At 45.4% G+C, this 18102-nt stretch overlaps 1 protein-coding gene across 1 annotated transcript in view; it reads left to right on the top strand.

The window, feature by feature from the left end:
- LOC126203808 (synaptotagmin-7-like) overlaps nucleotides 1-18102 on the top strand; it is a 548274-nt gene that overhangs the window by 313727 nt on the left and 216445 nt on the right. The window contains exon 2 of the mRNA XM_049938174.1: nucleotides 5413-5660. Coding sequence (XP_049794131.1) covers nucleotides 5413-5660 — 248 coding nt within the window. The remainder of the gene's footprint in view (nucleotides 1-5412; nucleotides 5661-18102) is intronic.

Genomic DNA, 18102 nt, shown 5'->3' with positions numbered 1-18102 from the left:
TCCAGCAATCTGTCGTCGCAATATTTTAAAATGAATGTGAATGACTGAAGAGAGGGATGAGAATTCTGAATTTGCGTAAGCGGCAGGAACTGCATATTTCCAATGAAACGACATTACAGTGCCATGCAAGTCAAACAACGAACAATCAAAATGATCAACAGACAGGATTTATTGTTCTGTACATCGAAAAGCACTTTCTGCTAAATTTGCAGGCCTGGAGTACTTGAAAACATAAGTGGTGCGAATAGTAATATTTCTGAAGTTGCACTGATTATTTCGTTGTCAGTTGCAACAGTCTTCAGTACACCTGAAAAAAAGTATAAAGACTTCACATATTAACGCGAAGTACGTTGGTCAAGTCAAGGGGCATGCCTGGAACGATTTTTCGACTTAAAAGTCACTATTGTTGAATTTGTGAAAAGGAGTGCAGAACGAAAATTAGAACATCTGAAATGGACAGAAGACTTCACGTTTTAAGTGTACTTGACTGCAAACTGCCTGCATTAAGACATCGGAAGGTAACTTCTTTCTGTTTTAATGGGGAGGTATTTTCTAAAAAAAAAATCATGTTGTAGATGGGACACATTCTGGAAAAGACAGTACATCTACATCTACATTTATACTCCGCAAGCCACCCAACGGTGTGTGGCGGAGGGCACTTCACGTACCACTGTCATTACCTCCCTTTCCTGTTCCAGTCGCGTATGGTTCGCGGGAAGAACGACTGCCGGAAAGCCTCCGTGCGCGCTCGAATCTCTCTAATTTTACATTCGTGATCTCCTCGGGAGGTATAAGTAGGGCGAAGCAATATGTTCGATACCTCATCCAGAAACGCACCCTCTCGAAACCTGGACAGCAAGCTACACCGCGATGCAGAGTCTGCCACTTGAGTTTGCTAAACATCGTAACGCTATCAGGCTTAACAAATAACCCTGTGACGAAACGCGCCGCTCTTCTTTGGATCTTCTCTATCTCCTCTGTCAACCCGACTTGGTACGGATCCCACACTGATGAGCAATACTCAAGTACAGGTCGAACGAGTGTTTTGTAAGCCACCTCCTTTGTTGATGGACTACATTTTCTAAGGACTCTCCCAATGAATCTCAACCTGGCACCCGCCTTACCAACAATTAATTTTATATGATCATTCCACCTCAAATTGTTCCGCACGCATACTCCCAGATGTTTTACAGAAGTAACTGCTACCAGTGTTTGTTCCGCTATCATATAATCAGACAATAAAGGATCCTTCTTTCTATGTATTCGGAATACGTTACATTTGTCTATGTTAAGGGTCAGTTGCCACTCACTGCACCAAGTGCCTATCCGCTGCAGATCTTCCTGCATTTCGCTTCAATTTTCTAATGCTGCAACTTCTCTGTATACTACAGCATCGTCCGCGGAAAGCCGCATGGAACTTCCGACACTATCTACTAGGTCATTTATATATATATTGTGAAAAGCAATGGTCCCATAACACTTCCTTGTGGCACGCCAGAGGTTACTTTAACGTCTGTACACGTCTCTCCATTGATAACAACATGCTGTGTTCTGTTTGCTAAAAACTCTTCAATCCAGCCACACAGCTGGTCTGATATTCCGTAGGCTCTCACTTTGTTCATCAGGCGACAGTGCGGAACTGTATCGAACGCCTTCCGGAAGTCAAGGAAAATAGCATCTACCTGGAAGCCTGTATAAGTTCCCTAAGTTCAGTGGTGTTAAAGAAAAATGCGAAGTTTTAAGAATTTATATTGCCTTTAAAGAATTACATGGATAGTTCTATAAAGATTTTGAAGACTGTTAAGATCTTACATCTGTTTCCGAGACCGTTTGCCGCTGCAGCAGAAAGAGTCGGGTCCCTGCACATGCGCAGAATGTAACTGCAACGTAATTCCAATTTTAATGACAAATCTTGTTAGGCAGAATTTCTAAGTTTCCATGATGAGGTTGCAGAAGTGCTACGATATTTCAGTTGACATATTCGTATCAAAGACCTTCTTTTGGATTATAAAACCAAATATGTCACGATTACGTGGCACCTTGAGTGCAAGGGAGACAGTATTGCATGGAAGGGGGGAAAAGGTGAAGTGATGGTGAGCACTATGGTACTCTGCCCCAGCATGGCCCATAAGCCAAAATCTTGACCACCCCTGGTATAGTGGGATGGTGGAGGAAACACAGCAAGTGCCATCACCCGATTTCCAAGGAACTTCGCTCAGTGGAAGAGGAGTCAAAATAATTGAACGCCTGTCGCGGCTTATAAGTAGATAAGTAGATACCCAACCGTTACTGAGAGAAACTATGATGAAAGTTTTCAAGGCACTTTCTGTGGCTTTTACTGGACCATCTTCTTAGACGAATGATAGCTCAGTGGTTAGCGTCGTGGCTCTTTAATTTTGTGTCCTGTGTTCGAAAACCTATAACTGTTTTTTTTTATTTTGTTTTATTTTTATTGTTTTCCTTTATTTATCCATGGCCGTAGATTACTCCAAGACCGTATCTTACAAATATTGAAGATACAATGGCATTATATTAATTGTAAAACTACAGGTCTATTTCAGAATAAGTGTCACACATTTATTGTATAATATATGTGTGTATGGTACTTTGAGAGGCTGCAATCCTTTCAAATTCTCATATTCTGATACTACAGTGTCATATTCTTATACTAATTCTTACATTTTATTCAAAAGTTTGTTATTCAGGAAGATTTGGTTAAATCACTTGGATGATTCTGATCTTAGAAACGTTCGAAACCCAGATATTCTGATCACCACGAGCATCGTGCGGAGACACGTTTATCACAGTGACATTTCTTCATGTGAAACTCACCCAGAAAAGAAACGTCATTAACATTGGTGAAGATTTCGAGCGCTGGCAACAATTTCGCGGCGAACCATGCATGGCGGATCGCTTTTCCGATAACTGCAGCTCATTACGAATCAAGATACGCTACAGGACTTTCAACGAAAACCATTTAAAACACTTTTCTCATGTTTTTATTGTTTTATCTGACATACAGTTTGTCGACGAAGAAGGACAACGTTGTACCAGTACAGAATGGAAAACAGTGTAGTAATCTTCTACAGACATGGGTGTACAAATGAAAAAAAAATAAAAGTAATAATCGTGTTTCGAACATGGGACGCTAAATAAAAAAGCCGCGACGCTAACCACTGTGCCAAGATTTCGTCTGAGATATCGTGCGGTAAAAAGGCACATAAACTACCTGGAAAATGCGCACCCGGATAGCATTGCGGTCTAGCACACGGCTTTCCAGATTGGGGTAGGAGCACCTGGTCCCCGGCACGAATCCGCCAGGCGGACTTGTGTCCAGGTCCGGTGAGCCGGCCAGTCTGTGGATTGTTTTTAGGCGGTTTCCCATCGACCTCGGCGAATGTGGGCTGGTTCCCCTTATTCCGCCTCAGCTACACCATGTCGGCGATTGCTGCGCAAACAAGTTCTCCACGTACGCGTACACCACCATTACTCTACCACTGGTGTAACGGTGTGAGACGTTCCCTGAAGGGGAGGGGGGGTGAAGGGGGGCGAACCGGACAATAACCCTGAAAGAGTGGTTCGGTGGGGGCGGCGGTGGGGTGAAGTGGATTGCGGTAGTCGTGGTGGGGTTCCGGACCACTGCGGCTGCGGCGGGGACGACGCCTCTCCGTCGTTTCTTGGCCCCCGTTAACATACAATACAATACCTCGAAAACTTTGACTTTCTCTGTTTTCAGAAACGGTCGGGTGTCTAAGGATAAGTCGAGACATGTGTTCGCTATTTTGACTACTCTTCCAATTAGCGAAGTTCCTGGGAAATCGGGTTATGGCACTTTCCGTGTTGTCCTCGCGTGACGAGAGAGAGCGGCCCCCATGACGAAGGGCCGCCAGCGTTCCGAGATTCTGGCTGCTCCCGCTGTATACGCACAATCACTTAAATTTTGTTGTTGTTGTTCTTGTTGTGGTCTTCAGTACAGAGACTGGTTTGATGCAGCTCTCCATGCTACTCTATCCTGTGCAAGCCTCTTCATCTCCCAGTACCTACTGCAGCCTACATCCTTCTGAATCTGCTTAGTGTTTTCATCTCTTGGTCTCCCTCTACGATTTTTACCCTCCACGCTGCCCACCAGTACTAAATTGGTGATCCCTCGATGCCTCAGAACATGTCCTACCAACCGATCCCTTCTTCTAGTCAAGTTGTACCACAAACTCCTCTTCTCCCCAATTCTATTCAATACCTCCTGATTAGTTATGTGATCTACCCATCTAATCTTCAGCATTCTTCTGTAGCACCACATTTCGAAAGCTTCTATTCTCTTCTTGTCTAAACTATTTATCGTCCATGTTTCACTTCCGTACATGGCTACACTTCATACAAATACTTTCAGAAACGACTTCCTGACACTTAAATCTATACTCGATGTTAACAAATTTCTCTCCTTCAGAAACGCTTTCCTTGCCATTGCCAGTCTACATTTTATATCCTCTCTACTTCGACCCTCATCAGTTATTTTGCTCCCCAAATAGCAAAACGCCTTTACTACTTTAAGTGTCTCATTTCCTAATCTAATTCCCTCAGCATCACCCGACTTAATTCGACTACATTCCATTATCCTCGTTTTGCTTTTGTTGATGTTCATCTTATACCCTCCTTTCAAGACACTGTACACTCCGTTCAACTGCTCTTCCCAAGTCCTTTGCTGTCTCTGACAGAATTACCATGTCATCGGCGAACCTCAAAGTTTTTATTTCTTCTCCATGGATTTTAATACCTACTCCAAACTTTTCCTTCATTTCCTTTACTGCTTGCTCAATATACAGATTGAATAGCATCGGGGAGAGGCTACAACCCTGTCTCACTCCCTTCCCAACCACTGCTTCCCTTTCATGCCCCTCGACTCTTATAACTGCCATCTGGTTTCTGTACAAATTGTAAATAGCCTTTCGCTCCCTGTATTTTACTCCTTCCACCTTCAGAATTTGAAGGAGAGTATTCCAGTCAACATTGTCAAAAGCTTTCTCTAAGTCTACAAATGCTAGAAACATAGGTTTGCCTTTCCTTAATCTTTCTTCTAAGATAAGTACTAGGGTCAGTATTGCCTCACGTGCTCCAACATTTCTACGGAATCCAAACTGATCTTCACCGAGGTCGGCTTCTACCAGTTTTTCCATTCGACTGTAAAGAATTCGCGTTAGTATTTTGCAGCTGTGACTTATTAAACTGATAGTTCGGTAATTTTCACATCTGTCAATTTTGTTATCGTTGTCGAAATTCTAATGACCAGCAGTATATTTGGCGTCGAGGTTGGGGCTCATAAATGTAAATACTATGATGACCGACGTATATCAACCTGCATTGTATGTCCTACACGGGAATCAGATCTCATTGGACGTGACGCGTCTGCCGTTGCAGGTGGTGATGGAGAGGCGCGACGTGGTGGTGACGGCGGTGGTGTGCACCGTGCTGGCGTTGCTGCTGGTGGGAGGTTCTCTCGCCGCCTGCTACTGGTGGCGCCGCCGGAAGCGCAAGAGGGAGGCCGACAACGACGGCGGCGGCGAGGGCGGCGGGGGTGGCGGCGGTAGCGGCACCCCGGCCAAGGAGCGCCGCGTCAACGGCTTCCTCAGCCTACGCACGCCCCTCATCTCCACCAAGGCTCTCGGGTGAGTAACAGAAGCGCTGCACTGGGGAAACAGACTGTGTTCCGTTTTCTAGCAATATGGGGCAGTACCCAATGGTACCTGTAATACTTGTAATGTGGCTCAAATTCAAAAATTTAGTAGCAACAGCAATTGAGAGACTCATAGCTCATACGTTGGTAAGAGATGGAACTGATCCTCCATGGTACACAAAACAGGTCCGAACGCTGTTGCAAAGGCAACGGAAACAGCATGTGAAGTTCAGAAGAACGCGAAATCCCGAAGATTGGATAAAATTTACAGACGCGCGAAATTCGGCACGGACTTCAATGCGAGATGCCTTTAATAGATTCCACAACGAAACATTGTCTCGAAATTTGGTAGAAAATCCGCAGAAATTCTGGTCGTATGTAAAGTACACAAGCGGCAAGACGCAGTCAATACCTTCGCTGTGCAGTGTCGATGGTACTGTTACCGACGACTGTGCCGCTAAAGCGGAGTTATTGAACGCAGTTTTCCGAAATTCCTTCACCACGGAAGACGAATGGAATATTCCAGAATTTGAAACACGAACAGCTGCTAGCATGAGTTTCTTAGAAGTAGATACCTTACGGGTTGCGAAGCAACTCAGATCGCTTGATACGGGCAAGTCTTCAGGTCCAGATTGTATACCGATTAGGTTCCATTCAGATTACGCTGATACAATAGCTCCCTACTTAGTAATCATATACAACCGCTCGATCACCGATAGATCTGTACCTACAGATTGGAAAATTGCGCAGGTCGCACCAGTGTTTAAGAAGGGTAGTAGGAGTAATCCATCGAACTACAGACCTATATCATTGACGTCGGTTTGCAGTAGGGTTTTGGAGCATATACTGTATTCAAACATTTCGAGTCACCTCGAAGGGAACGATCTATTGACACGTAATCAGCATGGTTTCAGAAAACATCGTTCTTGACCACGCACCTAGCTCTTTATTCGCACGAAGTAATGGCCGCTATAGACAGCGGATCTCAAGTTGATTCCGTATTTCTAGATTTCCGGAAAGCTTTTGACACCGTTCCTCACAAGCGACTTCTAATCAAGCTGCGGGCCTATGGGGTATCGTCTCAGTTGTGCGACTGGATTCGTGATTTCCTGTCAGGAAGATCGCAGTTCGTAGTAATAGATGGCAAAACTGAAGTGATATCAGGTGTTCCCCAGGGAAGCGTCCTGGGAACTCTCCTGCTTCTATATAAATGACCTGGGTGACAATCTGAGCAGTTCTCTTAGGTCGTTCGCAGATGATGCTGTAATTTACCGTCTAGTAAGGTCATCCGAAGACCAGTATCAGTTGCAAAGCGATTTAGAAAAAAATGCTGTATGGTGTGGCAGGTGGCAGTTGACGCTAAATAACGAAAAGTGTGAGGTGATCACCATGAGTTCCAAAAGAAATCCGTTGGAATTCGATTACTCGATAAATAGTACAATTCTAAAGGCTGTCAATTCAACTAAGTACCTGGGTGTTAAAATTACGAATAACTTCAGTTGGAAAGACCACATAGATAATATTGTGGGGAAGACGAGCCAAAGGTTGCGTTTCATTGGCAGGACACTTAGAAGATGCAACAAGTCCACTAAAGAGACAGCTTACACTACACTCGTTCGTCCTCTGTTAGAAAATTGCTACGCGGTGTGGGATCCTTACCAGGTGGTATTGACGGAGGACATCGAAAGGGTGCAAAAAAGGGCAGCTCGTTTTGTATTATCACGTAATAGGGGAGAGAGTGTGGCAGATATGATACGCGAGTTGGGATGGAAGTCATTAAAGCAAAGACGTTTTTCGTCGCGGCGAGATCTATTTACGAAATTTCAGTCACCAACTTCCTCTTCCGGATGCGAAAATATTTTGTTGAGCCCAACCTACATAGGTAGGAATGATCATCAAAATAAAATAAGAGAAATCACAGCTCGAACAGAAAGGTTTAGGTGGTGGTTTTTCCCGCGCGCTGTTCGGGAGTGGAATGGTAGAGAGATAGTATGATTGTGGTTCGATGAACCCTCTGCCAAGCCCTTAAATGAGGATTGAAGAGTAATCATGTAGATGTAGATGTGGTCCTGCAAGTCTGGTAAAAAGCAAGAAAAAATGCTTGTTTCCTAAACAAGTCAACTTACTTCCCTGCATGGCTACCTCTGAGAAATATGCACTTGGTCCAGTGATCCCGCAGCTTTTTCACACAATGGCGAAAATACACTGAGATGAAAAAAAATTATGGGATAGCGATATGCACATACATAGATGGCGGTGGTATCGCGTTCACAAGGTATGAATGGACAGTGCATTGGCGGTGTCTTCACTTGTGCTCAGGTAATCGTCATTATGGCCGCACGACGGGATTTAAGACTCTGACAAGGGAACCTCCCCATCGCACCCCCCTCTGATTTAGTTATAAGTTTGCACAGTGGATAGGCCTTGAAAAACTGAACACAGATCAATCGAGAAAACAGGAAGAAGTTTTGTGCAACTATGAAAAAAAATAAGCAAAATATGCAAACTGAGTAATCCATGCGCAAGATAGGCAACATCAAGGGCAGCGTGAGCTCAGCAGCGCCGTGGTCCCATGGTTAGCGTGAGCAGTTGCGGAACGAGAGATCCTTGGTTAAAGTCTTACCTTGACTGAAAAGTATACTTCCTTTATTTTCGAAAATTTATTATCTGTCCGTTCGTTCAATGACGTCTCTGTTCACTGTAGTAAGTTTAATGTCTGTGTTTTGCGACCGCACCGCAAAACCGTGCGATTAGTAGACGAAAGGACGTGCCTGTCCAATGGGAACCGAAAACATTTGATCGCAAGGTCATAGGTCAACTGATTCCTCCACAGGAAAACACGTCTGATATATTCTGTACGACACTGGTGACGGCATGTGCGTCACACGACAGGAATATGTTGTCGACCCACCTAACTTGTACACTTGGCGAATGGGTAAAAAGATTCTTCTACCGTGCCCGATTTAGGTTTTCGTGTGGATGTGATAATCACTCCCAAAGAAGTGTTTAGGTGTAGTGTCCCCATACTACGGCGCAGTTACCTCGCATCGGACGGACGGACGGACAGATAATAATTGTCTGAATATAAAAAATTAAACTTTTTCACTCGAGGGAAGACTTGAACCAAGGACCTCTCGTTCCGCAGCTGCTCACGCTTACCACGGGACCACGGCGCTCCTGAGTTCACACAGTCCTTGATGTTGCCTGTCTTGCGCATGGACTACTCAGTTTTTACGAGGGGCGTTCAGAAAGTAAGCTCCGATCGGTCGCGAAATGGAAACGACTATGAAAATCCGATAAAGCTTTGCACAGATGTGTTGGGTAGTGTCTCTAGTATAACCCCAGTTAGCATCACGTCGCTCTTCTCATTTCTGAGCTCGCAGTGAGTGGGTAAAGATGTCTAGAAAATAGTGTCTGCCGCCAAGTACGAGGGCCTGGTGAGAAATTTCGCCTGAAGCTATGCAGCTAACATTACATAACTGTCGTGCTGTTTCTTCTTCAAGACAATTCTCAGCCGCATTCTGCAGGGGCAATGAAGATGCTCCTGCATCGTTTTCAAATGGAAATGTGAGATTACCCACAATACAGTCCGCAATTGTCTCCCCCTGAGTTTCATCTCTGGTCACATGAACCGCTGTCTTTGAAGACAACATTTTGACACAGACAACGAGGTGTAGGCCAGCGTGGAGAATTGGCGGAAAGCACTGGCGGCTGCCTTCTATGATGAGGCTATTGAAAAGTTGGTACAACGCTATGACAAAAGTCTAAGTCAGAACGGCGACTACGTAGAGAAGTAGCTGAAAGGTGTAGCTAATTGTTACAAGTAAAACATTTCTGATGTTCACTGTGGTTTCAATTTGGCAATCAATCGGAGCTTACTTTCTGAACAGGCCTCGTATATTTTGCTTATCTTTTTCATAGTCTCACACAACTTCTTCCTGTTTTCTCGATTAATCTGTGTTCAGTTTTTCAAGGCCTATACACTGTGCCAATTTATAACTAAATCTGATGGGGGGTGCGATGGGGAGGTTCCCTTTTGAGAGCGGAATGGTAGCTGGAGCTAGACGCATGAGACATTCCGTTTCGAAAATCATTCCGGAATTCAATGTTGGTTTTTTGGTTTTGGGGAGGGGACCAAACAGCCAGGTCATCCGTCCCACTGGATTACGGAAGGATGGGGAAGGAAGTCGGCCTTGCCTTTTCAAAGGAACCATCACGGCATTTGCCTGAAGCGATTTATCGAAATCTCGGAAAACCTAAATCACTATTGCCGGACGCGGGGTGGAACCGTCGTCCTCCCGAATGTGAGTCCAGTGTGCTAACCACTGCGTCACATCGCTCGGTAATTCAGTATTCCGAGATCCACAGTATTAAGAATGTACCGAGAATTCGAAATTTTAGGCATCACCTTACGGCAAGAAAGAAGGAATGAAAGTGAGATAGTGTTAATACTTTCATCCTTCTTTACCTCCCCTGCACATTTGTATTGTGCATGCAGTACACGTGAGGTGCCTAGTTGTTTCCACTGCCCTATGTGGAATACATAAGTTCTTGTACACTTCAGTAACCTGCTGTCTTCATGATGATGATGTCCCCAGCGCAGAAAACAGCACGCAGGTCGTGGATTCTTTTTCTTGAGGCTGAAATTAACTTCGCAAGGAACTGCTGCTACGAATAAACTATAACTCATTTGGGATGCCACTCGCGTTTTTATTGATATAGACACGAGAAACTATTCTTGATCACAACGTATTGAACATATCTTTCCATAGTCATTATATCTGGCTAAAATAACATGAAATACATCCTGCCACAGACAACATGTCTGTCTACTGGAGCCGTCAGAATTGGAGAATAAAATTACATGAATCAAATACTACTATTACAGACAACATGTCTGTACCTAGCGACGGTCGGAACTGTAGTAAATAAAATTGCATGAAAGAAATATTGCTATAACAGACAACATGTCTGTCCACTGGAACGGTGAGAACTGGAGAGCCGGACTGCCCGAGACACTCCGCGCGCCAAGCCAGCAAGGCGTGACCCGAACGCCACCGAAGTGCATCGGCAGTAATATCGTCAGTCTTTTGTTTTAGTAATGCTTCGATTTTCATAATTTTGAAATGACTGATTGATAGCTGGCTGTTGAGAGATGTTTATTTTAAAAATGAAGTAATTTGGATGACAGGTTTAATTAATATTAGCAACTAAAGTTTAACGTTTTGGCGCCCTACCGCCGAACACAGCAGCCAATCACAGAGCAGCAGCATCATGCAGGCGGTCTTTCTCACGGGAATGGTACCGAATCTAACATCTGTCACCCGTACCACGTCCCACACTGCGTCATCTCTATGCTTCTTGCATCTCCACTGCCCTGGGAATAGCTTCCTGGAGCCTAATATGATGGCTGAATAAGCCATAAATATTACAACCTCACACCATGGACAAGGCAGTGGCCGACGGCCTTAACTAACGAGAGCAGAGGGGTTTGCGTAGAGTTGTCAGTGCTAAAAGACAATCAACAGTGAGTGAAGCAATGGCTGATGTCAGTGTAGGAAAGCACGGCGAAATTTGGCGTTAACGGGCTATGGCAGCATACGACCGACGCTAACAGTACGACATCACTTCCAACACCTCTCCTAGGCTCGTGATCATATTGCTTGGGCCCCAGACAATTGGAAAACCGTACCCTGGCCGTGAGAGTCCCGATTTCAGTCGTCGAGATCTGATGGCAGGGTTCGAGTGTGACACAGACCCCACAAAGCCATGGACCAGGTCCACAATGGACTGCGCAAGTTGGTGGTGGCTCCATAATTGTGTGGGTTGTGTTTACATTAAATGAACCAGTCACTGACTGGACGTGATTATGTTCGGCTACTCAGAGATCATTTTTAGCCATTCATGGACTTTATGTTCCCAAAGAACGAGAGAATTTTTATGTATGACAATGAACTATTGCGCTATGTCACCGGGCCACAGTTGTTCGCGTTTGGTTTGAAGAACATACCGAATAGTTCGAGCGAATGAGTTGGCCACTCAGATCACCCGACATGAACCCCATCGTAGATTTATGGAACACAACCGAGAGGTCATTCCGGACATAAAATTCTACGCCGGCAACACTTTCGGAATGGACAGCTAGAGAGTCAGAAAGCCTCAATATTTCTGCGAGGGACTTCGAATGACTTGTTGAATACATGTCACGTCGAGTTGTTGCACTACGCCCGTCAGGAGGTGGTCCGAAACGATATTAGGAGATATTCCATGACTTTAGTCACCATAGTGTACTGTCCTGTGGTCCTACATACGAGGTGGTTTGATAAGACAGTTTAAAAAACAAGAGAAGTTTTTATTTCGTAAACAAGTATCTTACTTCCCCACGTAGTCTTATTCCAGGGATATACACTTTCTGCAGCGATCCTCCAACATTTTCATTCCATCAGAAAAATAGATCTCGACAAAATACTCGTTGACTGCAACCACCACTTCCTCACTTGATGAAAATTTCTTCGCAGCAAGCCAACGTTTCAAGCCAGGGATCGGAAAGAAGTCACCTGGGGCTAAGTCTGGGGGACAACATGGAAGAGGAATCAATTCAGAGCCCATTTCACGCAATTTCGCAATTGTTATCGCTGATGTGTGGGTTGGTGCGTTATTCTGGTGAATGAGCACTTTTTGCGTGCCAATCTTGGTCTTTTCTCAGTCAACGCAAGTTTCAAACGATCAAACAATGCAGCATTATAGGTTCTAGTTATGGTTCTGCCTTTTACTAAGTAATCTGTGATGATTATTCCTTGGGAAACAATGAAAATGGTGGCCATAATCTTGCCTGCTGACAAAATGTTATTTGCTTTCTTCGGTACACTTTCATCAGCCTGTGTCCATTGTTTTGACGTCCGTTTGGACTCTGTTATGTAATGATGGATCCAGTTTTCATCAGAAATCACAAATCGGCGCAGGAAGTTTTGCGGACTGTGATTAAACATTGCCGGACATTGTGTTGAAATGTTCGCCGGCGGCGGCCGCTGTAGCGGAGCGGTTCTAAGCGCTTCAGTCCGGAACCGCGCTGCTGCTACGGTCGCAGGTTCGAATCCTGCCTCGGACGTGGAAGTGTGTGATGTCCTTAGGTTAGTTAGGTTTAATTAGTTCTAAGTTCTAGGGGACTGATGACCTCAGATGTTAAGTCCCATAGTGCTCAGAGCCATTTGAATCATTTTCTTGTTCGCCGGATGCGCTTTTGGCCGACTAAGCAATCGCGGCACGCACATCACACAGCATCTCCATAGCTAACTCCTCGTGCAGGATATTACCCACTCGCTCATCTGATATTCCTGCAGTCTCAGCGATATCACGAATGTTTATGCAGTGATCTTGCTTATCATATCATGAATTTTGTCAGTGATCTCCTGTGTACTGACCTCAAGTGGACGACCGGAGACCGCTTCGACTTCAGAACTTGTCCGACCACGTTTAAAATCATTAATCCTAAATAAAATGATCCTCAATGATGCTGCACAACCCGCGTCAATTCCATCTAATTCTGTTTTGATTTGAGTGGCAGTCAAATATTTCAAATTAAAATGTTTAGTAACAGCACAAACTCGGTTTTCCTAATTTTCAATCGAAGTCGATACAGTGCTCGATTCAGAAAGCTGTCAACAATGAACGTACGCTGTACATTGCTCAAATTCTTTATACAATCCTTGAAACAATCTAGTTTACCAGCCATGAGGGCACCACTAAAACGTTCCATTCTTTCATGGAAATGTACCAGACTTATCAAACCCCTCTCGTTTAGTGACACCTTATTGCAGTGGCCTTACATACAGTGCCGATACTCCTTTATACAGGTGTCCCAGAAATGTTGCGACAAACTTCTGGGTGTGGTGGGGCACACATCATAAGAAATGTAATACGAACCTGTATGTAAACCACAATACGGATCGACAACCAGCAAGGATGGTTTGGGGTACCATTTCTTTTCATAGAAATACCACATTTGATTGTCGTTCACGGCACCTTTACAACACAATAGTGCATGGACGATATTATACGTCTTGTTTTGTTGCCCTTCATAGCAAGACACGCTGGACTTACATTTCAGCGAGATAATGCCCTTCCGCCTCCTGCGAGAGTTTCTGCTGCTCGTCCTCGTGTTGTCAAACACTACTTTGGCCAGAAAGGTCGCTGGATCTCTTCCCAATTGAGTACGTGTGGACTATTAGTCAGGGCGTTCCAACAGTGTTCGGATGTTGATGACTAACATACCACTCGGACAGAATTTGACACGATATCCCTCAGGAAGATATAAGTGCTGATAACTGCGACCAGTCACTCTCCGAAGTATTATTCCCACAAATTAGATCTCGGGCGCTTCAGGCACTTTTTGAAGTGGGTTAAGCAATATATATAAATGACCTAGTAGATAGTGTCGGAAGCTCCATGCGGCTTTTCGCGGATGATGCTGTAGTATACAGAGAAGTTGCAACATTAGAAAATTGCAGCGAAATGCAGAAAGATCTGCAGCGGATAGGCACTTGGTACAGGGAATGCCAACTGACCCTTAACATAGACAAATGTAATATATTCCGAATACATAGAAAGAAGTATCGTTTATTGTATGATTATATGATAGCGGAACAAACACTGGTAGCAGTTGCTTCTGTAAAATATCTGGGAATATGCGTACGGAACGATTTGAAGTGAAATGATGATATAAAATTTATTATTGGTAAGGCGGGTGCCAGGTTGGGATTCATTGGGAGAGTCCTTAGAAAATGTAGTCCATCAACAAAGGAGGTGGCTTACAAAACACTCGTTCGACCTATACTTGAGTATTGCTCATCAGTGTGGGATCCGTACCAGATCGGGTCGACAGAGGAGATAAAGAAGATCCAAAGAAGAGCGGCGCGTTTGGTCACAGGGTTATCTGGTAAGCGTGATAGCGTTACGGAGATGTTTAGTAAACTCAAGTGACAGACTCTGCAAGAGAGGCGCTCTGCATCGCGGTGTAGCTTGCTGTCCAGATTTCGAGAGGGTGCGTTTCTTGATGAGGTATCGAATATATTGCTTTCCCCTACTTATACCTCCCGAGGAGATCACGAATGTAAGAGAGATTCGAGCGCGCACCGAGGCTTTCCGGCAGTCGTTCTTCCCGCGAACCATACGCGACTGGAACAGGAAAGGGAGGCAATGACAGTGGCACGTAAAGTGCCCTCCGCCACACACCGTTGGGTGGCTTGCGGAGTATAAATCCAGATGTAGATGTAAGTGAAGGCGCTCGTCACTGCGTTGTCTTGGTGAGAGGTAATGTCTGAAACGTAGTATTCTCGTCATACTCTTGACACTACGGCTCTCGGAATATTGAGTTCCCTAACGATTTCCAACTATCATTCTGTGTTCGAAGCCTGTTAATTCCCCTCGTACGGCCATAATCACGTCGGAAACCTTTTCACATGAATCACCTGAATACAAACGACAGCTTCGCCAACGCACTGCCCTTTTATAACTTGTATACGAAACACAACCGCCATCTGTATATGTGCTTGTTATCATCCTGTGATAAAGTTGGACGGTGCTGCGCCGGATGTTGCCGGAAATACGACGCAACTGCCACTGCCACCCCAGGACAACGAACCGACGTCCACCGGCTCCGTGTCGTCGAGACCCGCCAGCTGTCCGCTGCTGTACTCTGGTCAACGGACCTGAGTTTGATTCTGGGCAAATCCGTCACCTGCCGCATCTTTGGGCTACAGGGCCGTATTGACAGAAGACACAGCTGGCGGTCCGTTGTCAGCGGCGTGGCCACGCCCTGCGATCTGCCCACTGACTCCACATTCGCCACAAAAAGTTTCCAACCGATTTCTCATATACAAACAGCAGTTGACCGGCGTTGCCTGGTGAAACGTTGTTGTGATGCCTCGTGTAAGGAGCAAAAATGCGTACCATCACGTTTCCGACTTTGATAAAGGTCGGGTTGTAGCCTATCGCGATTGCGGTTTATCGTACCGTGACATTGCTTCTCGCGTTGGACGAGATCCAATGACTGTTAGCTGAATATGGAATCGGTGGATTCAGGAGGGTAATACGGAACGCCGTGCTGGATCCCAACGGCCTCCTATCACTAGCAGTCATCTTATCCGCGTGGCTGTAACGGATCGTGTAGCCACGTCTCGATCCCTAAGTCATCAGATGGGGACGTTTGCAAGACAACAACCATCTGCACGAACAGTTCGACGACGTTTGCAGGAGCATGGACTAACAGCTCGGAGACCGTGGCTGCGGTTACCCTTGACGCTGCATCACAGACAGGAGCGCCTGCGATGGTGTACTCAGCGACGAATCTGGGTGCACGAATGGCAAAACGTCATTTTTTCGGATGAATCCAGGTTCAGTTTACAGCTTCATGATGGTCGCATCCGTGTTTGGCGACATCGCGGTGAACGCACATTGGCAGCGTGTATTCGTCATCGCCATACTGGCATATCACCCGGCGTGATGGTATCGGCTGCCATTGGTTACAAGTCTCGGTCAGCTCTTATTCGCATTGACGGCACTTTGAACAGTGGACGTTCATTCGATCCCTGCGAAACCCTACATTTCAGCAGGATAATGCACGACCGCATGTTGCAGGTCATGTATGGGCCTTTCTGGATACTGAAAATGTTCGACTGCTGCCCTGGTCAGCACATTCTATCTCTCACCAATTGAAAACGTCTGGTCAATGGTGGCCGAGCAACTGGCTCGTCACAATACGCCAGTCACTACTCTTGATGAACTGTGGTATCGTGTTGAAGCTGCATGGACAGTTGTACCTGTACACGCCGTCCAAGCTCTGTAGGCTTTTTATTTAATAACGACTTTTTTGAACAGACGGTGTTGCCATGGGTAGTCCTTTGTCACTCTTGGTGGCCAATTTATTTATGGAGGACTTCGAGGAGAAGGCCCTGGAGTCTGCTAGTTTGAAGCCTACAGTTTTTTGGAGGTACGTTGACGACACCTTTGTAGTGTGGCCCCATGGCGAGGACAAATTGCAGGACTTCTTAAACCATCTGAATTCCATCCATGGACAAATTCAGTTTACAATGGAAGTGGAAAAGGAGGGATGTCTTCCATTTTTGGATGTCTTGGTTCGGCGCAAAGAAGATGGCACTCTGGGTCATGCAGTATATCGGAAACCGACCCATACGGACTTATATTTACATGCAAATAGCTGTCACCATCCTTCGCAGACGAGTAGTGTTCTAAGAACTTTGGTACACCGAGCACACGTCATATCTGATGAAAGTAGTTTAAAAGACGAACTTTTACATCTGAAGAGAGTTTTTGAGGACAACGGGTATTCTCCACAACAGATACGTAAGGCACTACAAATAAAACCTAAGGTGTCCGTAAGGAATGCAGAAGATGACGAGGAAACATTTAAATCCATGGCTGTCCTGCCGTATGTGGGAAGCCTTTCATCCAAAATAGGACGGATCCTCACTAGCCCGCATCTCGTGGTCGTGCGGTAGCGTTCTCGCTTCCCGCGCCCGGGTTCCCGGGTTCGATTCCCGGCGGGGTCAGGGATTTTCTCTGCCTCGTGATGGCTGGGTGTTGTGTGATGTCCTTAGGTTAGTTAGGTTTAAGTAGTTCTAAGTTCTAGGGGACTGATGACCATAGAAGTTAAGTCCCATAGTGCTCAGAGCCATTTTTTGATCCTCACTAAACATAAAGTAAAAGTGGTTTTTCGTCCACCGGCGAAGACGGCTTAACTCCTGGGTTCTGTTAAAGATGACTTATTACTCCGCAAGCCTGGAGTTTACAAGATACCATGTGAATGTGGCCTTTCATATATCGGACAAACGAATCGTACAGTCCAAGAGAGGTGTACGGAACATCGCAGGTACACTCGGCTCTTACAACCCAGTAAATCGGCTGTTGCAGAGCATTCTATTGACTCTGGTCACTTTATGGTATATGAAAATGTCGAAATTCTGACTTCTGTTTCATCTTTCTGGGACTCCGTAGTAAAAGAGGCCACTGAAATCCGCTTGACGAAGAATTTAATTAATAGAGACAGCGGTTTCACATTAGATAAATCATGGAATCCGGCACTTTCAATATTGAACTTACAAAGACGTCGCTACAGTTCAGCTCCCAGTAATACATCGACCTCCCAGCATGGATCGAATGCGCAGCCACAGACGTAACTCATGCGTAAGTTACGTCTTTGCCGCCGATCAACATCAGTGGCGCCTTGTTTATCTGTGGCCGCATGCGCACTGGCGCGGTCCGCGAGTTTAAAAGGATGGAGCGAGCGCTGGAGCGTCAGTCGTACGGCTCCCTCTGAAGATGGCTGAAAGGTATACAGCCGAAATATTAGAAGAAGAAGCAGAATTCATGCGGCTGCATTCCCGAAACTTAATGGAGCAGTCTTTGCGCCGCGAAAA

This window comes from Schistocerca nitens, chromosome 9 (assembly GCF_023898315.1).
Source record: "Schistocerca nitens isolate TAMUIC-IGC-003100 chromosome 9, iqSchNite1.1, whole genome shotgun sequence".
Lineage (NCBI taxonomy): Eukaryota > Metazoa > Arthropoda > Insecta > Orthoptera > Acrididae > Schistocerca > Schistocerca nitens.
The sequence above is the reverse complement of the archived record's forward strand: the minus strand, read 5'-3'. Positions and strand labels throughout refer to the sequence as shown.